Source organism: Sitophilus oryzae, unplaced genomic scaffold, assembly GCF_002938485.1.
Source record: "Sitophilus oryzae breed Bouriz unplaced genomic scaffold, Soryzae_2.0 scaffold_1576_pilon_pilon, whole genome shotgun sequence".
Classification (NCBI taxonomy): Eukaryota; Metazoa; Arthropoda; class Insecta; order Coleoptera; family Curculionidae; genus Sitophilus; species Sitophilus oryzae.
The window spans coordinates 17,790,479-17,816,355 of record NW_022146254.1 but is presented as its reverse complement, the minus strand read 5'-3'; the positions used below and the strand labels follow the sequence as shown (position 1 = coordinate 17,816,355).

Below are 25,877 nucleotides of genomic sequence, written 5' to 3'. Positions count from 1 at the left end.
ATGTTTTATAATACTAAACTATATATTTTTGAAACTATTATTGAACAATTTTGGAAGATTTCATTCTTAAATCCACTGTATATCGAAGTGCAAAGTATACTAAACGATATAGTAATTTTGGAATTAGCTAAAATATGTAAACCAAACCAACCTAACCAAACTATGCTAAAATACCGGGTGCGTCTCAAAAGTGGCTCACCCTTAAAACTTTTTTATTTTTTCAGATAAAAAAATGAGATTTGGTATGTTATTATATGACATAAATTAGGATTGATTGACGTATTCAATTGTCCAATTCCTGTTTCATCGGAAATGACTACAACATTTGATTTTTAAATACCCTCGGTATTTTTTTACTTTCTTTACATATCATATGTCAACTTTTGACATATTCGCTCAAAAACAAACTGTATTTTAAATTTCAATCTAGAGTGCCATGGCTTTGCTAAAAACACTAATTTTTAATCAAGGAGCCTTGGAAAAATAGATTTGCTCGTCTAATATTTTTAGTGTCTTGTCCTGGCCGGATATAAAATGCCCAAATCGTATTTTCAAAAATATCTCAATTATTTCAAATGGAGTGAGGGTGGCTCATTAGCATATTTGGAAAAAGCATTTTTTTACGAATAATTTGATACCACACACTTGGTATTTCGAGCCAAATTGTCGTTATGAACCGCATGTTACAATTTCAAATAAACCATAATATGCGAAAATGTCAAAAATTGACATATGTTATGTCATTCTATTGAGAGTGTCACTTCCTATCGAATAAAGTAAAAAAATACCGAGGGTGTCATTTAAAAATCAAAAGTTGTAGTCATTTCCGGTGAAACCGGAAGTTACCTTGAATAGTCTGTTAACTGGAATGGTATCATATGCTTTGTGAATGTCAATAAACATGAGGTGTGTCTCCTGATCAATACTACTTTTTTTCTCTATTGGTTGTTTCAGACAGAAAATATTATCGGTACAGGTTCTCCCAGTCCGAAAACCAGATTTGTTTTTCTACTAAAAACTATCTTTAAATAAAAAACAGGAAAATTGTAAACTGGACGAGACACTTAAAATAATGTCGCTGTACACCATCAGTTTCAAAATTTTACTGGTGTTGGTGGATCCCCTGCTGCTACATTTCTATCATATTCCCAAAACTCGTAAAAAATATTAACACTGGAAATCATTGGTCCAAAACATTGACCTAAAAAATAAAGCTTTTGAATCGAAGTATAGAACATATTATGAGGAGCAGACTTACTAAATGCATTTTGTCCATTTTTTAAGATTTTCAGCCAAAGGTGGCATTGCAAACTAGATACACAGAGTTACAATATGATGCCATAAACGACGTGTATAATAAATTTTATCCAATTCGAATTAAATGGCGAAAACGCCAAGACTTTCTATCTGCGGTAGATAAACATACAGAAGTATGTCATTGTTTGCTGTGGATATACTGCTGTGTGTTTGTCATTGCCATATGAGAGTTTTTTTGTGTACTACAACTTCTCTATTTTTTTTAAAATAATACTACTTTAATGAAACTACGACTGGGGACCATGTAGTTGGGGATACGGACCGTGGTAGGTAACAGAAAATTAAAGAGAAATTTCACGTTTAAAGAACAGTCTACAGTTTTTTTTCAAATTTTTCAGATATCATCAAAATTAGATCTTTCACATGTAGGTGTACTATTTTTATGATTTTCTATCCATTTTACAAGTATACTAGTCTGTCGGTAAGTTTGTTCCAAAAAGCGCGGCAGATTTTCTTTGTTTGCCCAAATTCGAAAAAATGGACAAAATGCATCTGGAAAGTCTGCCCTCATATACTTTCACTTGACAGACTATTTAAATATAATGATAATTCCAATCCAATTAAAAAAAGAGAGACATAATGATATATAGAGTAAATTATTAATTGGTTCTGCTAAAATTAAATTATGATCTAAACTAAAAAACGGAAAAGTGCACCAATATAAAAATCTAATTTTCTTGTTTTTCCTTACGTTCAGCATAAAGACAAATCCAGGGCTCATTAAAAGTGACGTTTAATTTTAGAAAGAACGACAATTTTTCTAGGTTAAGAGCTGCTTTCGTCTCATTTCCTGCCGATTTAATAGGTCGAGAAAATGGGAAAAACCGGCGACGGGCATCGGGGAAAATCGAAAATTTTCGGTATCTCGTCGGGCGGAAAGTTAATATTCGACGTTTATAGGTGGATTAAAAGTTTTACGATGGGAGTTGCACAAGACTGTAGCCGATAAGTTAATGTCTTTATTGGGTAATAAAATGGATATACAAAAAAATTATAGGCATGTATACAAATAGAGTTGGAGTATATGTTTGATATTTAAATATAATATCAAGGTTAGATGTAATATTAAATCTGATGCTAGTTTATCGGAACCGTTGACGGTTATTTTCTATGCAGTTTGCCAAGTTTTACTTCTATCCTTGTCTGAAAATAAAACCTGCAAAAAATAGTGTTACAAGATCTTGTAACAGAAATGTTAAAAAACATTTTCTGCAATTTGTGTCCAAGATGCTTCCGTTTTCAGCAGCCACTGTTTCTAAAAAAAAAGCAAATTCATCGTTTCGTTTAATAATGTACTTTCATATTTTTAATATCCCTTCTATACAGACCGGACCACCGTAGTAGTAACATAGGCAGAACCGGACGAATTATCGTATACCCGTCCGCCGGATAAAAAGCAGGCAAAAAAATGCGATAAAATAAAAATAAGTAGATATGTGATAAGAATGTTTCAGAATTTGTATTATTCGTATTTTAATAGCCACAATGAATACTTAGATTCTCGCGACAGTTCTCGTGTAAAATTTATGTTTTATGTAAAATAATGGATGTTTACGAAGTTCGTGAGAAAATTCAAATTGTAAAATGGTATTTCCAAAATAGGTCTTATTGGGATATACAAACAATTATTCCACAAACTTTTGTAGACAGGCCAATTCCATCTTTACCTACTGTATACATGGGTGCGTGTTACCACAAAAACAAAAAAAGCCTGATGTGTTGATTAATGAAGAACAGGAGTTAAAGCAAGTGTTCATTTGTGCTACCGCGGATCAAAATCCCACGTTTTCAAGTAATCAAATTGCTGAGGTGGTTGTCCTGCCCACAATGCCCGTATTGTTTACGAATATTTGAACAATACTTTTCCCAACCGTTTAATTAGTGGACAACTATTTTGTGGCCCGCTAGATTACCAGATCTTTCTCCCAATGACTTATTTTTGTGGAGTTATGTAAAATCCAAAGTGTATGGTCATAATAGGGCTAATAATCTGGATGAGCTTCAAGTAAAAATACGAGAGGCTTTCCAAACTATTAGCCCTAATATGTTAGCCAATGTCAGACGGAGATTTTAGGACCGCCTAGGCTTCTGTCTAGCACAAGAAGATGGTCTTTTTGAACCCTTGTTATAACTTTTTTTTATTTAGAGTAATATTTTAGTTTTTTTTTGGGTTTAGAGAATTTATTTATTTTTAGTTTTGGCTTGCAAACACACTCAAATAATAAATATTTAAGTATTTTAATTTTAAATGTTACCTTAAATGAAGGTAAACACTTAAAATGAAAATAAGAAATACTCGGCACTCCTCAAGTCGTATTCCTAGTCTGTCACGACCGACCCGTCCAAGCACAACTGCAACTGCGTACTGCCTGACCAGCCGACTAGCCGGCAGTGAATCTCGAGTACGAACGCAAAACGGGTAAACGTAAATTCGTCCGGCAACTTGCTATGTTACTAGTAGCCTGGTCTTCTCTGTATATCATTATTTGTTGCTACATAATATTTTTGTTTAAATTATACATTTTTATTTTTATTTCTATATCATGGTTCTGAAAATAAAAATATATAAATTAATGTAAGTAGTATTCTTATGAGTTTAAAAGCTCAACAGCTGATTAAAACATATATTTTTAGTTAAAAACGCTACAATAGCCAACACAGCTGAATTTTAATTCATTATTACATAAAATTGACAAGGAGTAGGACACAAATCATCTACATTATATCATATTTGTGTCTAAAAAGAGAAAAACTCGTGGTTCGAAAATGAATCGACAATAAAATGGAAACCTTATTTCCAAAATGTTTCCGTTTAGCGCTATCTGTGTAGAAATTTCGAACGAGTCACCTGTCAACAACGCCAATCCGAACTTTAATTTAAACATTTTTATTTACTTATTATAACACAATTAAAACATAAAAACATGTATTCCGTTGTGGAAAAAAGAGAAAAAAAACGTTTGCTGCTAACATTTTTCTTCGGTCTCCTGTTGGGTATGGGTAGTGGCTGTTATTACATTTAATCCTAAAACAAATAATCTCTGGAATGCGTATAATAAATTATTATAAAATCGATAAGAAACATATCTCTATTTGTAGTCACCATATATATGTCCATTCCTCTGCTTTTTTTTAATTATACTATAAAAACATTTTAAGAATGCTTAAATTGTTAAGTCTTCCCCATTTTGCAAAAACTGCAGAAAAAAATCCAAACTGTAAAATTGACAGATTATCAAATAAATTATGGAAACTTTTCAGGCACAAAACGGGTACGAAATCTTTGTAAATGTGAGCCACATCTGTTTCTTAAAAGTTTCGAAAAATTTGTGACACTAAGATCTTTATTGTTATAGCTTATGTAGCGAAACCATATTTTGGTAAAATATTTCGAAACAAAAAGCGATTTATTATACGAAACATATGTATAAAAAATGTGACGAAACTGTTTCGTAATGTTTCTTAGCGGAGATTTTGTTTCGATTTTGTGTCTAAAAATGTTATTTGGGTATTAGTATGAATATTGATTGATATTGTCATCTCAAGATTAATATTTTTTCGATGGTAATCTAATGGCAATTGGGGTGATAATCTTTTTGTCACCCGGTAAAACAACAACAAGCTTTTTTTTCATGGACGAATCTTACGAGTTATATTTTTTTAGAATTTCTATTAATTATAACATTGGCAAAAACAGCATATTATTATTGTACCTACTTTATTTTGAAATTTAATGCATTATAAAATACTATACAATGTTCCTTTAATATTTTCCTCAGCTGTAAAAGCAAAGGAAGTGTAATGAGCAAGGCAATATCGCTACTTGTGGTTAAGCAGGTGTAGCTAAATGCTACATTTCCTTTAATATAAAGGTGCTAAATTTCCCCCTCCTGTTTGGTTCATTTAATGTTATAATATGCGGTTCATAATGATAGTATTACTCAAAATACTAAGTAAGTGGTACCAAATAATATACAATATTTGTAAAAAATACTTTTTTCAAATATACTAATGAGTCACTCTTGTTCCATTTGAAAAAAAATGAGATATGATTAAAAATACGATTTGATCATCTTTTAACCGGCCATGACAAGACACGTAAAATATTAGACGATCAAATTTAATTTTCCATGTTCTTAACAGAGCCACAGCATTCTAGATTGAAAAATAAAATAGGATTTTTTAAGCGAGAATGTCAACAGTTATAATATGTCTTTCTATTCAGAGTATCATTTTCTATCGAATAAAGTATAAAAAATACCCAGGGGCCATTTAAAATTCCAAAGTTTAAGTAATTTCCGGTGAAACAGGAAGGGACCGAAAACAATTGAATATGTCGATCAATCCTAATTTATGTCACATACTAACATACCTCTTTTGTTTACCTTGAAAAAAAACCGGTATTGCAATTAATATTAGTCATGTCTTAAACTGTAAATGTGTTATAATATAGCCTGGTCTTATAGCCCAGTCAAATTAGACAAATCGGTGGAAATAATTCCTAGAGTTTTCCTAGATTTGTGCTGATATGTCACAAGAATGCAGCGAGGTCGAGAGGGGAGTACGGGTTAAATGTCAATTTTATCACTTTTTCTCTTATATCTCGGTAAAGATGACTCCTACAGAAAAATACTTCATATACAAAATTAATTTCCTACTACTAAAATTGTATTTTTTGTTTAAGTCATTTAGTATATTTATTCTTTATTTACTAATGAGTTTATATTGGTTTCAGATGTAATGACAATGAATACAGTTGCAATTTTGCTTCTGGTGATGGCTAGAATGAAATTATTGGCTGGACTTCCTGACACCATCCCTATAGGTAAATTAAGACTAGTTATTTATTTTAGAATAAGTACTATGATATTGTTTATTAAATAGCCAATTAAGCCCATAAATTAATTCAACGTTTACATTTAATATAAGCACATTCAATACTATAACAAGTAACAACGAAACTGAGTAACAGTGACAAAATATATTAAAGTAATTAAAGAAAACTACAGAATATTTTTGAGAATGACGTTATATTTTTATGTCTTTCTAAATAGGAGCACGTCTTGCTATAGTTTGCACCATCAGACATTTAGAGACAAATTCTTAACTCTTATTGTGTAAAATGGTTAATATAGGTGCTCACTTGATATTGTGGATGAAACTTTCTGCATTTTGCAATATGCATTAGGGCAATCTTCGTTTCGGTTATTTGCTATTCTTAAATTTTCCCTTCAGCCGCTTGTTTTCGGGCAAATTTACTGATACTATAAAAAATTACTTGTAAAAGGTGGCAGATGTAGCAAAAGTAATTGGTTGCTCTCTACAGGGTGGCCCATCGAAAACGTTTCGGAAGGAATAACAGACAGGGTATTTTTTTTCAAAAAATTCAAAAACACGTCAATTTTGTTTGTGAGGGGGACAACTTTTGACCCAAAAATGATTGCAAAATCTTCAACCCTCTAAGCGGGGGTGTCATCCCCCAACTTTTTTCAAATGGGAAGGGGGGTCAGGTGGCGCCGCAATGAAAAGGGCTTTTATTCTCTATATTCCCCGCTTTGTTTTTAAAAATCGGTCGAGTCATTTTTAAAATATGAAGGATTGAAATTTGAAAAGTACTTTTTGCAAAAAAACGCATAAATTGAATTAATTAAAAAAAACTTAACTTATTAATGAAGCAAATGCTGAAAATGTTGCCCGTCAACCTCCATACAGTAATACAAATTATTTTCAAACAGTTCTCGAACATTCTGAAGAACTTGCGGGGTCACTTCGCGACAAACATCAATAATTCGTCTTCGCAGGTCTTCTAATGAGGCGGGTGGAGTGCTATATACTTAACTTTTTATGTCTCCCCATAGAAAAAAGTCTAAAGGAGTCAAGTCGGGTGACCGAGGAGGCCACTCAATTGCACCCCTTCGTCCTGTCCACCGATCGGGAAAGTTATTGTTCAAAAATTACGCACATTTTGAGAACAATGTGGAGGTGCACCGTCTTGTTGAAATATTAGTTCCACTTCAACGTATCCAGGATTGTTCTCTATGATGTCAGTTAGGACTGGGTCGATGGTATTTTCCAGTAAATCAAAGTACATATCATTTGTTTGATTTCCAGGAAAAAAAAACGAAACCAGTTTTTTGCTACTAACTCGCGAACAATTTTGACATACACCTGTTTGTCAGGATGGCGTTCATTGAATATCTACGCAACCCGATTGCCACATTCATTATTTTTAAAATTTAGTTCGATTATTTCCACTTTTTCTGCAAGTGAGTACACCATAATTGATAAAAAATTTAACGATATTGAGAAGAACTTCAACGCACAAGTCACAGAACAGCTATCTAGCAACTACCCCACCTGATCTTTCAACCTTGTGGCAAGTGAAAAAATGCGTAAACATCTAGAAATAATAAGAAAAAACAACAAATTGGTTGAAGGAATTTATCCTTATCATTTACACTGATAAATGTTTAAATAAACTTTTCAAATTTCAATCCTTCATATTTTCTCAATGACTCGACCGATTTTCAAAAACGAAGCGGGAAAGTATAGAGAATAAAAAGCCCTTTTCATTGCGGTGCCACTTGACCCCACTTCCCATTTGAAAAAAAGTTGGGGGATGACACCCCCGCTTAGAGGGTTGAAGATTTTGCAGTCATTTTTGGGGCAAAAGTTGATCCCCTCACAAACAAAATTGACGTGTATTTGGATTTTCTGAAAAAAAAAAATTACCCTGGTCGTTATGCCTTGCGGAACGTTTTCGATGGGCCACCCTGTATACGTCATAATTCGATTGCCGGTCGTCCGGTTTGATGACTTCGGTCGTGTGAGACGACTAATGTTGGAGACCCGGTCGGAATTGGTATATTGGTAGTGTGGACAAAGAAATCCGCCATTCTTAACAGGTATCCGATTGTCAGCCATTTTAAAATCGTTTTTCGTTTTTAAAATTTATATTCAGATTCCGATTTTTAGTAGAACAATATTGATAAGGTTGAGTTTGGGGGGAACCAAAGTAGAGTTTTATGATTAAACCAGCTAGAAAATAAAAAAAAAATATTTTGCGAGTTACTTTTTTATAGATATTTTTATTTCATAAAACTACCTAATTTTGAAGGCGCTCGTTGTTTTCCGGAGTATTTAAATCAGATATATCAAAAAAGTGACATCCGTTTACAAAACTGATGTCTGGATTAATGATTCAGAATTATTATAATATGAAATTAGGTAGGCACTTATAGTTATATATTCGAGGAGTGATTTTCGAGGATGATCCATTTGTAATGAGATAGTTTGGTTAGGTTTTTATGTATTCTAGGTAGCGAATTTGAAACTAAATGTAACGTAGGTGCTTAGAGACGAATTTTAAATGACTGAAATCCAACGTAATATTACGTTGGTAATTGGTAGAATTACACTCCGTATTAGGTCAGATACCGACGTTGAGGCGACCCGAATGTGTATTCCTCATTTAGGTGCAAATAAGGGTCGTCAGGCGGTCGAACCGACGCGACGTTGGTGTACCCGACGTCGGGTTTATTGAACTCGACGTATACCCGACGTTAGATAACGTCCAAATGCTACTTGGGTCGGAACTGGAATTTCGAAAAATCCCTTCTTATCGAACCTCTACACCCTAAAATCAACCTGTATGCCACATTAGAATCAGCCTGTATGCCAAAATTGAGCTTCTTACGTTGAGTGGTTTGAGCAGGATCATGATTAATCAGTGAGTCAGTCACTTGGACACTTAAAACGGACATCATAAAAAACGTCGCACAACGTTCAATGGAACAAAATATGCTGGGAATAACCAAGAGAGACCGTAAAAGAATAGAGTGGATACGACAAAACACTCAGGTAATAGATATAATCCACAGAGTAAAATCCCTCAAATGGCAATGGGTCCTGCCCTGAAATATGTGTTTATACTTGCCATGTTTAACGACAATTTAATAACCAAGATAGACCGTAAAAGAATAGAGTGGATACGACAAAAAATAATAGATGTCATCCACAGAATCAAATCCCTTAAGTGGCAATGGGCAGGACACCTGGCAATAAGAACGGACAACAGATGGACAACAAAAATTACAGCATGGTAGGTACTTACGGGGAATTAAGAGATCCCAAAGATCAAACCTGGGGTGGGACCATGATATTACGAAATTAGCAGGGATAACTTAGACCTGCATAGCCAACAATAGAGAACAATGGGCGCAACTACAAAGAGAGGATCTAATTATGTGAAAGAGGTTACAACATAATTGGAAATGGTTGAATAAGCTGAAAATGATGATGATATTTTATTCATTACTGTCAATTACGGCTTATGTACATACACTTGCCAAATAGACTTAAATACAATAAGTGTAGTTAATGAAACAAATTAAACAATAATATTATATAAGTATGGACAGCGTTAATTAAAAAATAGATTTAAAAACTTTCTGTGATTCCGTAATAACTAGTAGCTAGTAATTTAATAGACTTTTTGACTTAATCCACTTGCTCTTTAATAAATTTAAAAGCATCTGAAATGAATTTATTCGCTTTTAAATTAACAATACCGACCACTTTCCGAGCTCAATAAAAAAGAAACATCAATTTAAGGAGAAAATACGTAACAATGACTGGAAGGAAAATCGAAAGGCCCTTTGGATTGTGCTGCAAACGGCGAACCGCGCCTCGAACAGTGACAAAGAAATGTAGCACGTGCCTGGAAAAATTACATTTTCCGAAGGTAAAAGGGAATATTTTCGGGCTGTTTTACATTTCTATTGCTTTTCTACCGGCTTGTTTCTACTTGGCTAGATGTAAATGCGTAGTTTAGTTAAGGTTTCTTTTTCTTGTTTTTTTTTGTTTTTTTTTAATATGGAATGGAGGGATAAACCTACTACCTAATTTAAACATAATTATTTCACGCTAAAACGGTTTACAAAGGTTTACGAATTTTACATTTGAAAGTATCTACAGATCTAACTTTTTTAAATAAATACCTAACCTTTGTGTATACGGGGTGTTTCAAAAAACATGTGCCATCTCACGTAAAAATAAGATTTATATTTTATATCAATATAGGTCCGATTGTGCTTTTCCTCGTAGCTAGATGGGGTTAAAGTCTTATTTTTTTTTCGATTTATTATAATTTTCTTCCAAGTACTTTTAGCGATTTGAATGAAGTTTTGCGGGTAAAAGTTACTATAAGTACTGCATATTTGAATGCTAAAAAAGTATCGACAGAATCACCAGGGGCGTACATATGGGTTATTACTGGAATATTGTTTTTCTAAAAAAAGCATGTACGCCAGTGGCTTTTTTTTCTTGTTAGCGAAATAATGTAAACCCTTTAAAGCTGATTAAAACTTGTCTCTTGATATTTTGTCGATTTTGGCCTCTTTGATTAGATAAATGCAATTTTATTATTTTATTTGTCATAACCCAAATTTAATAACAATCTTTAAAAAAAATTAATATAATTAACTTACGAAAGTGTTAAATAAGTAATCATTAATTCCTCATCAAAAAATATGAAAAAAAAGTTCCTATAAACATGGGTATGGAAATGTATATTTATAAAGTTACAGGATGTTAAAACTTATTTAAAATAAGTCTTTTGTACTTATATTAAATACCATTATTTTTTATTTGAAATTGCTGTAGGTTAAACTAATAGTAATAATAACTCATAGTAATAATATTTAAAAATAAATAAAATAAAATAAATAATTTATTTAATTTTTATTTTAATTTTATTAATTCTGATTAATAAAATAGCGTTTATCCCGTCACGGAGATCGAAATCGACAAAATATCAAGATACAACTTTTAATTGGCTTTAAAAGGCCTCTACAATTTTGCTACCAAAGAAAAAAAACAGTAGGGCACATTTTTTTTAAATATTAAAAAATTCCAGTGATAACCCATATTTTAATGAATCTATCGACACTTTTTTAGCACTAAAATATAGCAAAAAAAGTTAGCAAAAAAAAGCAGCACTGATAGTAACTTTTACTCTCAAAATTTTATTCAAATCACTAAAAGTACTTGGAAGAAAATTATAATAAATCAAAATGAATGTGTTATTAAGACTTCAACACCCTGTAGCTACTAAACAAAGCAGAATCGGACTTATGTTGATATGAAAAATAAATCTTATTTTTACTCGAGGAATCTCCCTACGAGAGATGGCATATGTTTTTTAAACACCCTGTATGTTTTTAACAGTTTTATATTCTACAATATGCAATAACAGGCGAATACAATTTAATTATTGTAATGTAACTTACTACTACCAACTACTAAACATCTCTAGTACTAGAGTTATGCTAAAACGTAAACTCACATTTCAGTTTAAAAGTAATCTAAATGCAATCAGCTATTATCTGTTCGTGCCAATGTTTTTGGTTCAGTATAACTTAGTGTGACAAGGGCCTTTGACTGTGCTTAAATTTTCTCTCTGTGACTTTGTGAATAGCACTGCAAACAAAAGGTGCGCAGTCAAAAGCGCAGAAATGCAGTATTTTTAGTCTAAATACATATATTGGCACCAAAAAAATATTTTATCATCAAGCCTGGCATCCCAGAGATTTCAGTACATGCTTGTGGGGACCTGCTAACTAACAAAAACCTCTTCAGTTGTGAATGTAACAAATGCGGCATGTTTTTGATATTTGGATTTTTTGGAATAGTGATCAAGGTTTTCTCTGCCGTGTTTTTTTCCTTGTGAATTCCAGTCAGAGCATGGCTGTTAATGTAAACTGTCTGTTATACAGTTACAACTGTTACTTGTTACGAGTTACACCTACTATTCTGTTACAGTGGGAAATGTGAGTGTTCGATCGTGGGAAACTTATATTACAGCTGTAAATTCCTACTGTTACTTGACTGTGAAAAAATCGCAGTTACTATTTTTCCCTATATTATCTCATCTGTACCGGGTGCGTCTCGAAAGTAGTTCACCCCTATAACTTTTTTATTTTTTTTAGATAAAAAAACGAGATTTGGTATATAAATTAGGATTGATTGACGTATTCAATTGTTTTTAGTCACTTCTAAATGAATTGGTGTTTGTTGTTCCTGTTTTAGTCAAATTTAATGATATATTTATATTTGGAATATTACTGGAGAGGTATAAAATACCTCTTCTTTACCCTTTGGTAAAACATTACCGGAAATGACTACAACTTTTGATTTTTAAATGGCACCCTCGGTATATTTCTAGTTTATTCGATAGAAAGTGACACTCTGAATACAATGACATCTCGTATATCAACTTTTGACATTTTCGCTTAAAAACAAATCGTATTTCAAATTTCAATCTAGTGTGCCATGGCGGTGTTAAAAACACTAATTTTAAATCAAGGAGCCTTCGAAAAATAGTTTTGAGCATCTAATGTTTTTCGTGTCTTGTCCTGGCCGGTTAAAAGATGCCCAATTTGTATTTTTAATCATATCTCATTTTTTTCAAATGGAATAAGGGTGGGTCATTAGCATATTTTTTTCGAAAAAGCATTTTTTTACGAATAATTTGGTACCACACACTTGGTATTTCGAGTCAAATTTTCGTTATGAACCGCATTTTACTGTTTTAAATAAACCATATATGTACGAAAATATCAAAAATTGACATATGATATGTCATTCTATTCAGAGTGTCATTTTCTATCGAATAAAGTAGAAATCTACCGAGGATGCAATTTAAAAATCAAAAATTGTATTCATTTTCGGTAAAATAGGAAGTGACAATAAACAATTGAATACGTCAATCAGTCCTAATTTATGTCATATACTAACATACCAAATCTCGTTTTTTTATTTAAAGAAATAAAAAAAAATATAGGTGACAGCCACTCCAAAAAAATCCCATATGGGTATTTCGCCACTAAAAGAAAATTCACAAAATAAAATAGTTATTTTTTGTAAACACTTCTTGTTAACCCAAACGGAAATTACTTGTCAGAAGTTAGGTTTACAGATATACAAATTTGCCTAACGAACAAAAAATGTTTAACGTTTCGGAAAGTTTATCTCTTTCCGTCGTCGTCGGTAAAAAAAATACAAAGAATAAAGAAAAAAACTATTTAAAATATTTAAATTCCACAATTCGAGAACACTTTAGTTTTTAAAACAGATACGTCTAAAAAAAGTTTGACATTCTGTTAAAAAATAACAGAACAAATAAAAAAAATAGCAAAAGTGTTTACACAATAACTATTTTATTTTGTAGATTTTCTTGCAGTGGCGAAATACCGATATAGGATTTTTTGGAGGGATAAATCCGCCACATAGGTATAGACATGTTTTACAATGTCAGCCAATATTGAGATGCACCCGGTATTTTATACCTCTCAAGTAATATTCCAAATATAAATATACAGGAACAACAAACAACAATTTATTTGGGGTATAATGGTATAAAACTAGCTAAATAAACAGTTAGTTTTTTATATTTTGTTTTTCTTTTCTACATGATTTACAATTATTAATACGTTGTAATAATTCTAAATTGAGTGTAATTCTACAGATTAATATATAACTATTATTAACAAAAATATTAGTATTAGTTAAAGCAGGAAATTTTAAAGAATAAACGACTACATCGCTGCAGATATTATGAAATTACGTAAATGTAGCCTTAAGAGCTTTTAAGCTGCTTTAATTATAGTATTTAAAGTGTGCAGCACAATGTAATGCTTTCAGCCATAGTATGCTCTAGTTTCAGCTTGTGAAATACGAAATTATAACTATAGATATCTATATATATATATCGATATACTATATTGAACAAAGTTTGTATTTTGCATTGTTGAAAAAAAAATACATAACTTTTCGCTCATAATATAACTTTTAACATTTGTTTTGCTTATCTTTAGTTTCATTTTATATATTTTTTTTAATACCGGTAATGCAGTAATAACAGTTGATTATTAATTTTATTGTTGGGTCATTTTAGCTTGAACTTCGTAAATTTTATTATTATTAGTTTTGTTTATCAGAAAAAAAAAATGTTTAAATGTGTTTACACATTTATAATAAGACCCTTTACACATAAAAGATAGTAAAATGAAAGTTCTGAATAAAGTACCCATGCTAAGAGAGGTTCCTTACAGTACTCTAATCTATTAAATTTTAAGTCTTTAAGGGGCCCACAGACGGTCAAAATGTTTGCGCAATAATATTGCCCAATAATATTGTTAGTTATCTCCAAACAGTACAATGAATTTGTTCAATAATTAGTTTCGTTTTGCACTTTGGCTAACATGGATAAGAAAAAACAAGTTGCTATTGCCATTGTTTTGGCCACTTGTTTAAAAAAGAAACAAAAGTGTCGAAGTAAATGGATGAAAGATTGGTATAAGATATATGTTGCTATATTCTTTGCTTTTAGTATTCCATAAAGTTGGCAAAGAATGGTACATTTCGACTTGACATGACTTCTAAAACAAATCGTCTTTCTTCCTCTTTTGCTTTTGATCCCATATTTGCTGACAATCCACTGATCTAAATATTCTAAATAGGACCTAGAAATAGCCAAAATATAAATATCGCATAATCCTATAAATAAACGTCAAAGTGACAATTCTATTTAGATTTTAATGAATAATATATAGAATACGAATAGAATTATTAATAACATAAAATATTAAGTTTACGTTAATAACCCTATTACATATCTATATTTATTAATTTACAATTTATATACCGGTGGGCATACGTGTTTTGTTCCTTTTAGAACTCACAATATATTTATTGTTCTACTAGTTAGTGTAAAGTTCATGACGTTGGTGTTAATTAAATACTACTATTTGGCGCTTGGAGCTCATTATATCCGTTTTGTTGCATATTAAACAACAATATTATTGGTTTAAACTGTATTGAATTGCAGCATCAAACTCTGAGTTTCAATTAATTAGAATATTTGGGAAGGCAAATCATTTTTATAAACTTATCGAACCGGCATTGGTAGTTCAGGAAAAAACAACACAACACTGGGATATTATCCAATAAAGCTAATTATTAATTGTGGCGTATATAGTAAATTCATTTAGTAGTAGATATTTTGCAGTTAAGCTTTGCCTGCTAATTATATATATATATATATATATATATATTAATGTATTAACATAATGGCTTTTGTTTAAAGTTGGTCGTATTTGTTACTTTTGTACAGAAATGTAGTTTTGTGCAGGGTTTACTGTTACTACAATTATAGTTTTTATGTAATATTAAGAAAAAAATACTAGATATTTTTAGTATTAATATTCCATAAAAAAATCAGATAGCGTATCAAAACGTCAATGGTCTTTTTTTTTCGTAGATGCCGAATGTGGCACTGACCACCGACTTTTAATCTCAAAAATAAAAATCCAGTTAAAACCCAAATATCCACACTGTAAAAAGCAAAGCTACATGACCAGATTGAACGTACGGGGTCTAGAGAACAACGATACCGCCGACGCCCTCCGGGAAGCCATCAAAGGATTACTTCCACCGATAACTTCAATCTCAATCGTGGATGCTGAACATGGCTGGACACAACTAAGAGATGCGATTCACAAAAACAGCGAAGCAATACTGGGAAAATCCAACAAAAAGAAACAACCAGACTTGTTTAACGAAAATCAACCGCATATACAGGCTTTGTTGGAACAAAAGCATAGAGCACATCAAGCCGTCACTGCAAATCCACACAATCCAAGACTAGCAGCCAACTTTAAGGTAGCTAACAACACGCTCCGAAGAAACCTGCGCCAACTAAAGGATAACTGGTGATCGCAAAAAGCTAGACAGATTCAGGAGTATGCCACGCATCACGACTATCGTAAATTCTTCGTGGCTGTAAAAGAAGTATACGGTCCAACTAAGAAGGCAAGATTCCCAATCATTGATTGAGCCAATGGCGAACTTCTAAAAGAGGAAGAGCAAATCAGAAACCGCTGGAAAGAGCATTACAGCCATATCCTTAACCAAGAAAACAACCCCAATATGGAAACTATCAACATAATACCTCAGTATGACAACATCGATGTATTAGACATTTCAATAACAGAACAGGAAATAAAGGACTCCATAAAACAGCTTAAAAACAACAAATCAGCTGGCTGTGACGCGATTCCGGCGGAAATCTATAAGTGTGCAAGTAAAGAACTTATTGGTCATCTTAAGGCTCTCTTTGATCTGATATGGGAAAGCGGAGAAGTATCTCAGAAGTGTCATATCATGGATCACTGAGCGATCCCTTCCTAACAAACACAGGCGTTAGGCAGGGATGTGTCGTAGCGCCTCTCCTATTCAATATATTCATGGCAGCGCTCTCCATTATAGTGGACAGCAAACTGCAGGAGAGAGGTTTGGGCATTAGATACAGATACGACGGCGGTCTGTTCAACATAAAAATACTCAGGGCAAAAACACGTACAAAATTCATCACAGAACTTCAATACGCTGATGACTGTGCTCTAGTTGCAAATACGTTACAGCAATTGCAAGAAATGTTGAACACATATACATGGGCATACGAGGCCTTGGGACTTATGCTGAACATCGATAAAATTAAAATCATGTACACTCCCCCGGAAGATCACAACAATGCTATAAAAATCGGATATGAGCTGTTGGAATATGTATTCAATTACCTCGGCAGTTTGATTTCGGAAAAGGCCAATATCGACTCTGAAATTCAGCACAGGATTAGCAGCGCCTGAAGAGCATTCTGGAAATTAAAAGACAGGGTTTTCTACAATCATGACTTGAGCACAAACACAAAACTTGCGGTGTACCAAGCGATAATAATTCCCACCATGTTATATGGAAGCGAAACCTGGGTGCCGATGCCGTACCGCCGACACATGAACGCATTAAACAAGCTGCAACAGAGACCTCTTAGACAACTCTTAAGAATAAAATGGTTCCATCATGTCTCAAACGTAGCGGTCCTTGAAAAAGCTAACTGCGAGAGTATTGAAGTCATGATTACAAAGTCCCGCTTAAGATGGGCTGGTCACGTATGCAGAATGCAAGAAAACTGCATACCAAAATCGCTGCTTTACGGTGAGCTTGTAGACGGTAAGAGGAGGCCGGGTGAACAACTCAAAAGGTTCAAGGATATTTTCCACGAAAACTTAAAGGGAATTAACAAGCAGAATGAGTGGGAAGAGGCAGCTCACAATAGAACGGGATGGAGAAGAATTGTAAAGTCAGTTAAGAGCGACAACCAAAAAGTAAAGAGGCAACACAGCAGTGAGATTTTTGAATGTCTGGAGTGCGGTAGACAGATAACATCACGTATCGGGCTTTTCAGCCACAGAAAAGCTCATGAAAGAAAACGCCTTGCGTGACATTTTCTGATGCGAGTGAAAATACTCGTCAGCGAGTAATGGCGGTATGGTATGATATGGTATGGTAATAGTTTAAAATTTTCCACGCCCTTTTCACAATTTTGAGAACAAATGAAGGATATAGGAAAAAACATGATAAGCGTCATTTTACTAAATTTACAGGAGATTACTGGACGACTAGTAGTTATCAATTTCTTTTCTTATATGTTTGTATATTTTTACTAGGCTATTTTGACGACGATATGTCAATATCACGAAGTGGCGTAACTCATTTTTTGATATTTTTCGGGAGAGCGGTTTAAAGCTTCTTACTACTTTTGTCTCAGTACCAACCAAAATATATTTTAGTCACTCTATCTCTTTAACAAAAAAGAAACGCAGTGACTTCAATATATTTTGGTTAGTATTGAAACAAAAGTCATAAAAAACTTTAAACCTTTACGCCACTTCGTGATATTGACGACGATATATAATATAATTTCAAAGCTTATTGCCCTGCAGTGTTTATAGATTTTGCAGGGACCTGTTAGACCTATTATAGTATTGTAAAATATTAAAATTAGTAAAAGGGCGCTTATCATGTGTTTCCTCTGGACTCTTCGTTTTTTTGCAGGAAAAAGATTTAGTTAAATGAATTTTGCTTCTTCAGCAATATATCTGGACAGAAGACTCAACCTAATTTTCAAACAGTAGGTAGTAGAAAAAGTTCTATACAGACATTATGAGGAAAAGCAATATTTTCTTCACTTTTTATATAAATATAAATTAATGTGTTTCTATTTAAGATATATTATAATGTTGTTAAAAATAATAAATAAAAATATATCAAATATTTTTTTTATTAACATACATTAATAGTATATTCGAAAGCTATATAAAAATGATCCAAATAAGACTAAGTTTAAACTAAAAATTACTTCATATATCCCTCAAATAATCGATGGTTTAAGCCATTAGAGCATTGGTGATTGTGCTTAAATGCCGTGTTTTATAAATCTAATTATTACATAATCTATATATCTATGAGACACACTTTATAATTTTTTTCTTTCGTTTAAAAGTTTTTAAAGTTACCTAATGATTTATAATATCAAATGTCATTCGTAAAACTCGATTGGTTAACTAAAAATTAAGGTATTTTATACAAAAAGAATATATTACTTTTTATCATGACCTTCAGAAAGTTCGAATATCATTACTTTTTTTGTATGTCGTAAGTTAAAGATAGAAAAGTATTATATACTGGTTATTCACCTCATTTGACACCAAGTATTGTAGTACACCAAATATTGTACTGAAGTTTTTTCTATTTACTAAATTTTGTGTTGCAATAATAAAATAACACTGCCTTATACAGAGTGTCTAAAAAATTATTTTAAATAATTACTAGCTTTAAACGGCAATAACTTTAATTAAAGGGAATATTCTGTATATTTTCGATGAATCAGATGTACAATTTAATTGTCTATCAAAATGAATTATACCATTTTTTACCTATCTTTTCAAGTTTCCGTAGAAAATGCATTTTCTTATAATTTAGATCTCAGTTATCAATATGCCCATGTTGTTCCATTTAAATTAAAGAAGTTATTTAAAGCCGTTTAATGCTAGTAATTATTTAAAATAAATTTTTAGACACTCTGTATAAGGCAGTGTTATTTTTATTATTGCAACACAAAATTTAGTAAATAGAAAAATTTCAGTACAATATTTGTGTTTAAAAACTTAAATACGCCTAGAAAAATTAAGCATTAGTTGTTACTGTATTTTCGCAAAATCGTAAATATTTAAATATTTCAAAAACGGTAAGATTAAAGTGCGGGAAACCTTAATTAAATTTACTTTTATTTAAATCTTAGAAACAAAAATGTACTAATATACAGGGTGTTTCATTTAAAAAAATACAACTTTAATATTTTTGATTTATTTGAGACACTCTGTACCTTTTGGAAATAAATTTAAATTGTAGCTTTAGTAGTCCCCCAACGACTCTATCACTGACAATTTCTAAAAATCTAATAGTGTGGCTACAATACCCCGTGTCGAATGAGGTGAATCATAATCCTGTATATTACTGGCAGAATTTGAAATCCGAAATTGTATAAACTCCTAGGTATTATATAAATCAGATATTGTTTAAAATAAATTATATTATATACGTCTTGTAATCATTGTATAAAATACTGATTTTATAATAAGCCATATATGGAAAATTATGCATAAAATTTGGGCTTTACTGGATAAAAGTGCTGTTTTAATCAGGGTTGTTACAGTGAGTGGGTTAACCTTCTCCGTCGAAATTCCTTTTCGATGCATTACGCCAAGGCAAGATTGTAGTTTTAAAAAATACAAGCAATGACGAAAAAAAGGTTGAAAGCAAAGTTATCAACTCATTATTGCAACTGAATAGCCGTAAAATTTTATAGCGCGCACAGCAACCATAATAAAATATCTTTCAGAAATAACTAGGACGCTCGTAATATACTTAAGTACAGAATTTAATGCTTAACCGTCGTAGAAGAGAGCCGAGTGTGTATAATAATATATGTACAAAGTTGCCATGGATAGATAAAAAGACATATATGTACAAAATTGACCTGGTTTATGCTTTTACAGCACACTCTGTAGCTAGCAACCAGAAATAGAGAGCTCATACTTGGTAACTATGAGGCCTTTGCATCCAGATATTTTAAGAAAAACTAACAGTAAATTTAGTGATTCACAAGATAATTTACTCGATGAACTCAATAAATTATTCTTATAATATAAGGCAGCATTATTCTTATAATATTTGGGATTTGAAAAAATATATCAAAAAAGATGTTTTGCGAAAGTTAAACGTAAGGAAAATATATTTTTTATACATTCAATAACAGTAAAAACATCTCGGAAACTTCTCAAAGCAACTGACTGTAAAATATTTTTTTACTTAAAAAAAACTTCTCAAACATTAACAAATTACTTCAGAACTTTGTTTTATTATGTTTAAGCATAAAGTGAAAAATCATATACACTCAAAGATGAGTTATGTTAAAAAATAAATTACTTTTTAACTTGATCTTAACTTTTATAAGCAGAGCCAGTTCGAAAACCGTTTATTGACTTGTGAGAAGCTGTTTGGGATTAAAGCTACATCTTTACCAGTCATTAATAAAAAAATATTACCTTCAGTATTAAAAGTAATTTAAAGTTATACGGAAATTGTTTACACATTTTAAATAGTAGATTATTTAATTTTTTACTTACTAAGCTTAAAAAGAGAAAATTATAATAATCGTTTTAGGAGATTAGATTTTACTGGGGGGCGTTTTATATTAAATGTATATCCAACCCATATTTATTCTTGTTAATTACTAATAAAGTATAAGACAAAGTGAGTATCCATTTTTGGTATATCCGTTCATTCCATTTTCAATTACTATAAACTACATTATATCCTTCGTCCAAGCTTTTACCAAATAAAGTTTTTTGTCGGATATCTTGGAAATAAATTGAAAAATATACACTTTGTAATATGGCATTATTCCATTAGTATACAGGGTGTTTCAAAACATATGCGAAAAACTTCAGGGGGTGAGTCCTTGTTCAAAATAAAGGGTAGTTTGCTTCATAAACGTTGGGTCAAAAGTCAACCATTAGGGAGATATTGCGGTACAAAGATGGCGGAAAAATAATGTTTTTATTTTTTATCTTGAAAACGAAAAGAGATAGACTAATAAAATTTTATGGAAGCATTACTGTTATGAAAACACACTTTCTGGTAATTTTTTCACTTTTTTAAAATGAGTGGAAGGGGTTGAAATAAACTACCCCTATCATTCTTGTTAACGAAATTTAAAGAAAAATCTTATCAAACACATGCAAGAACATTAATTTGGATAGTTTAGTTTGTTTAGAAACTTTTTTATCTCTTGTATTTTTTTGATAAAACTCACCGATTTGAAATTAAAAAATAAAATGTAAAGCATTACATGTCAGGACAAAAAACATTTTTAGATTAAGAATCTAGTGATAATAACGATAATAATAATCATCTAGATAATAACGTACTGCAGTAGAGTAATGTCAAATAAAATAATATTAGGAACATCCTAAAAAGTAACAGCGGCCGACTAGATTCTTTTCTAAAAAAAAATAGCAGCCCACTAGATTCTTTATCAGAAAATGTTTTTTGTCCTGACATGTAATGCTTTACATTTTATTTTTTAATTTCCAATCGGTGAGTTTTATCAAAAAAACACAAGAGGTAAAAAAGTTTCTAAATAAACTAAACTATCCAAATTAAAGCATTTGCATGTGTTTGATAAGATTTTTCTTTAAATTTCGTTAACAAGAATGATAGGGGTAGTTTATTTCAACCCCTTCCACTCATTTTAAAAAAGTAAAAAAATTACCTGAAAGTGTGTTTTCCTAACAGTAATGCTTCCATAAAATTTCATTAGTCAATCTCTTTTCGTTTTCATGATAAAAAATAAAAACATTATTTTTCCGCCATCTTTGTACCGCGATATCTCCCTAATGATTGACTTTTGACCCAACGTTTATAAAGCAAACTACCCTTTATTTTGAACAAGGAATCATCCCCTAAAGATTGTCGCATTTGTTTTGAAACACCCTGTATAAAAATAAAACTTTTCATTTGTACACTGCCATCGAAAAAAAAAATCACCATCCTAAACCTTTTTGTCAAACATGATGCTTTTTAACTTCTTTATTTTACATCCTATTTTTATTTTCGGGGTATTTTACCAGTTTTAGATTGATTAATTGTTAATGTTTTTTATATGATGATAAATAGCATATTTTATTTCGACAATATTATAAAACAAAACTAATTCAACACAATGTACTAAAACACTTAACTTTTTACACTGGATGTGCGTTTCGCTAATCACGTTAGCATCATTAGCATGTGATTAACATTTATTTTTTATGTATTGTACAGTATGTCCCCGGATTATCTATACAAGAGGAAAAACTTTTATATTATTGATATATAGAGGAAAATGCATCCTTCATAAAAATTATTATTAATCAACGTAAACAGTCAATTAATGTAGTTTGATTACTGGGATCATAATAATCGGTCCTCTTTAACGAAAAAGTATTTAAACAGTTTTTTTTTATGAATTAAACGAACTATATCGAGAATACTAGTATCTGTACTCTGAAAATTTGCAAAAATAATCTAAAATGTCAATATTCCAAAGGTATAGTGATAAATGAGGTCTAAATTATAAGGAAGTGCTTTTCTACAAAACCTTGAAGAGATAGGTGAAAAATGGTATAATGTCTTAAAATATACAGGATGTTCCCTTTAAATTAAACCAGTTATTGCCGTTTAAAGCTAGTAATTATTTAAAAAAAAAGTAAAGTAAAGATTTCAGTTAACGACTCCTTTTTGCCGCCAGGGCTAATCTGGACGGGGCCTACTTTGTTGTACACGTTATCCGAACCGCGGTCCTCGGCCATATCATGGTCAATGGCCTACCGACTTAGGAAGTGTCTAAATCATCCGGCCTCGAACCGGCGCGGCGCGGCGTGAATGAGCAGTGTGTATCAATAGATTTTACACTTTTCCCTTGAACAACAGCACGATACAGAGTTTCGAACCGGTCACCCGTCCATCCACCAGTATCGCCTTACGTTGCTTAACTTCGGTGGTAAATGGGAACCGGTGTTTCAACGTAGCTAGGCCGTTGCTAGTAATTATTTAATAAAAAATTTAGAGACTCTCTATAAGGTAGTATTTTGTTTATTATTACAACACAATATCTGATCAATAAATAAACTTTGGTAAATATTTAGTATTAAAAATTTCGACCCTTGGAGAAATGAAGCCTTAAAATTTTTATTGCAATTTCACAAAATTGAAAATATTTCAAAAACGGTAAGGCTTAAGTGTGATAAACCTTATGGCCCTCGTCTGTCTTTCTTTCTGCCATTGTCAGTCGAAATTTTCCGTGTGTTATTGTACAGACTCTATATTATATATTTAAGTAAAGCAAGAATTCTTATATAATTTTATTATATACCTATTCTGCAAGAAATTTGTTTTCTATTTTATAATTTGGCTTGCCTGAAAAAAGCCTTTTACCATACTTTTTCTATCGATAGTTGCGCCTCGGTGGTACGAAAGTACTACCATTGCACGCAGGCCGCTATATCCCGTTCGGGACTTAATATCTTACCGATACTTTCCGACAAGTCGGAATTAACCTCTCTGCGCTGTGGTTGTCATTCTGTGGATCTGCCCAAGCTCATCTGATGATGGAGTAGGGCTCCGAAACCGGTAGTGAGAGCAGGTTGATCCACATTATGACAAACACAGCGTAGAATTAAATTTCTATATCAGCAGTTAAGTGGCAAAAATTCTTATATAATTTTATTATATCTTTTATAAATCCTTTTCTACTACCTAAATTTATATCCATTAGTATTTTAGACCATAATTTAAATTCGTGACTCTATATCATTTTCGCTATTTCGTATTAGCACGTCCTACGTGAAACAAACTCCAGAATTCTCTGCCGGTGAATATTTCCAGAATCTCGAAAGGGAATTTAAATTGGGATTTTACAAATTCAGAAACGAAACAGTTCATCGCTCTCATTTCTAATTAGGAGGATTTGAGTTATCTTCTTCCTTGTTTAAATTATTGAAGTTAATCTGAGAGTATAGCCGGGAGCTTTCTGTAAATTAAGGATCTTGTTATAAAATTTTTATTTTTAGAAACCTCTTTTAATTATTTCTATATTTATAAAAATTTCATCATCTAAAAAAAACATGTATTGGGAAATAAAAAAAATTAGATAAATATTCGACTATATTCGATAAGGGGCAACGGCCCAGCTACGTCGAAACACCGGTTCCCATTAGAACACCGAAGTTAAGCGACGTAAGGCGATGCTAGTTGATGGACGGGTGACCGGTTCAAAACTTTGCATCGTGCTGTTGTCCAAGAAAAAAGTGTAAAATCTATTGATACACACTGGCCGGATGAGATCGGATATCTCGTGAGTAAGAGTTAATTTAGACACTTCCTAAGTCGGTAGGCCATTGACCATGATATGGCCGAGGACCGCGGTTCGGATTCCGCGTAAACAAAATAGGTCCCGTCCAGTTTAGCCATTGCAGCAGAAAGGAGACGTTAACTTGAACCTCACAATATATTCGATAAGTAAATAAATGCCTTTATTGTCAAAAATTTTTACAATTTGTAGATAAAGGTAAAGTTAACAAACAAAAGAGAATACAAAACAAGTATACAAATTACATTGTCAGTCTTATTGTTTAAAATAAACATTTATAAATGTTTAAAATGGCAAAGAATAAAAAAATACAAATAATATTCAAAAATATTTAGTAAGTTTGGAGTAAATATAGTAATAGCAAATATTAGACCAGTGTTTACAAGATCAAATTCGATTATCAAAATATAAGTAATTTACAGCGAAGAAAGCCTTGTCTAGTAAATAAGATTTCAGTGCTTTGCGAAATGAAAAAAATGATGTTCTGGATTTTACTTCAAATGGCAGGTGTTTGTTTATTTTTTTCGAGTTGTATAATATTGAACTTTTAACTAACTCTGAGCGTGGGGTAGGTAGATCTTGCTCTGCATTCTTGAGTGGATAAGTGTGAGATGGCCTTTCTTGAGAAGCTGATACATGCTTACGGATTAGACAAACGGATTCAAATATAAATAAAGAAGGAAGAGTTATTATTTTTAATTTTTTAAAAAAGTTCTGGCAATGACTTCTGCTGTATAGTCCCAGTGAATATCGAACAGCTCTCTTCTGGAGCTTGAAAATGCGGTCAAATTGAGCGGCACAACACGTACTCCAGAATGGAAGGGCATATCTGAGGTGTGACTCAGAAGGTGCATAATAAACAGTTCTAGCCACTGACAAGTTAAGTTCCTTAGAAATAGATCTTAATGCAAAACAGGCAGAGCTTAATTTTTTCGACAAAACGTCGATATGCATGTCCCATTTTAGAGAATTTTCTACAACAAGCCTTAAGAATTTGACAGATTTTACGACGTCAATGGAGGTGTTGTTAAGTACAAAAGCCTGCAGCGAGTTTTTATACGACAAAGCTTTAGTTTTAGAAATGTTGTCATGTGTAAGTCATTTGATATAATCCTATGAAGTGCCGTGAATAATAATAAAAATAATAAAATTTTGACTTCACATCACTAGCCATCGTTCTCTACATCCT

General features: G+C 32.0%; 1 protein-coding gene across 1 annotated transcript in view; it reads left to right on the top strand.

Moving 5' to 3' along the window:
- Window positions 1-25,877, top strand: part of LOC115879316 (glutamate receptor ionotropic, kainate 2) — a 344,372-nt gene that overhangs the window by 80,784 nt on the left and 237,711 nt on the right. Inside the window, exon 2 of the mRNA XM_030896084.1 lies at window positions 6,053-6,142. Within this exon, the coding sequence (XP_030751944.1) occupies window positions 6,058-6,142 (85 nt within the window). The 5' untranslated portion in view covers window positions 6,053-6,057. The remainder of the gene's footprint in view (window positions 1-6,052; window positions 6,143-25,877) is intronic.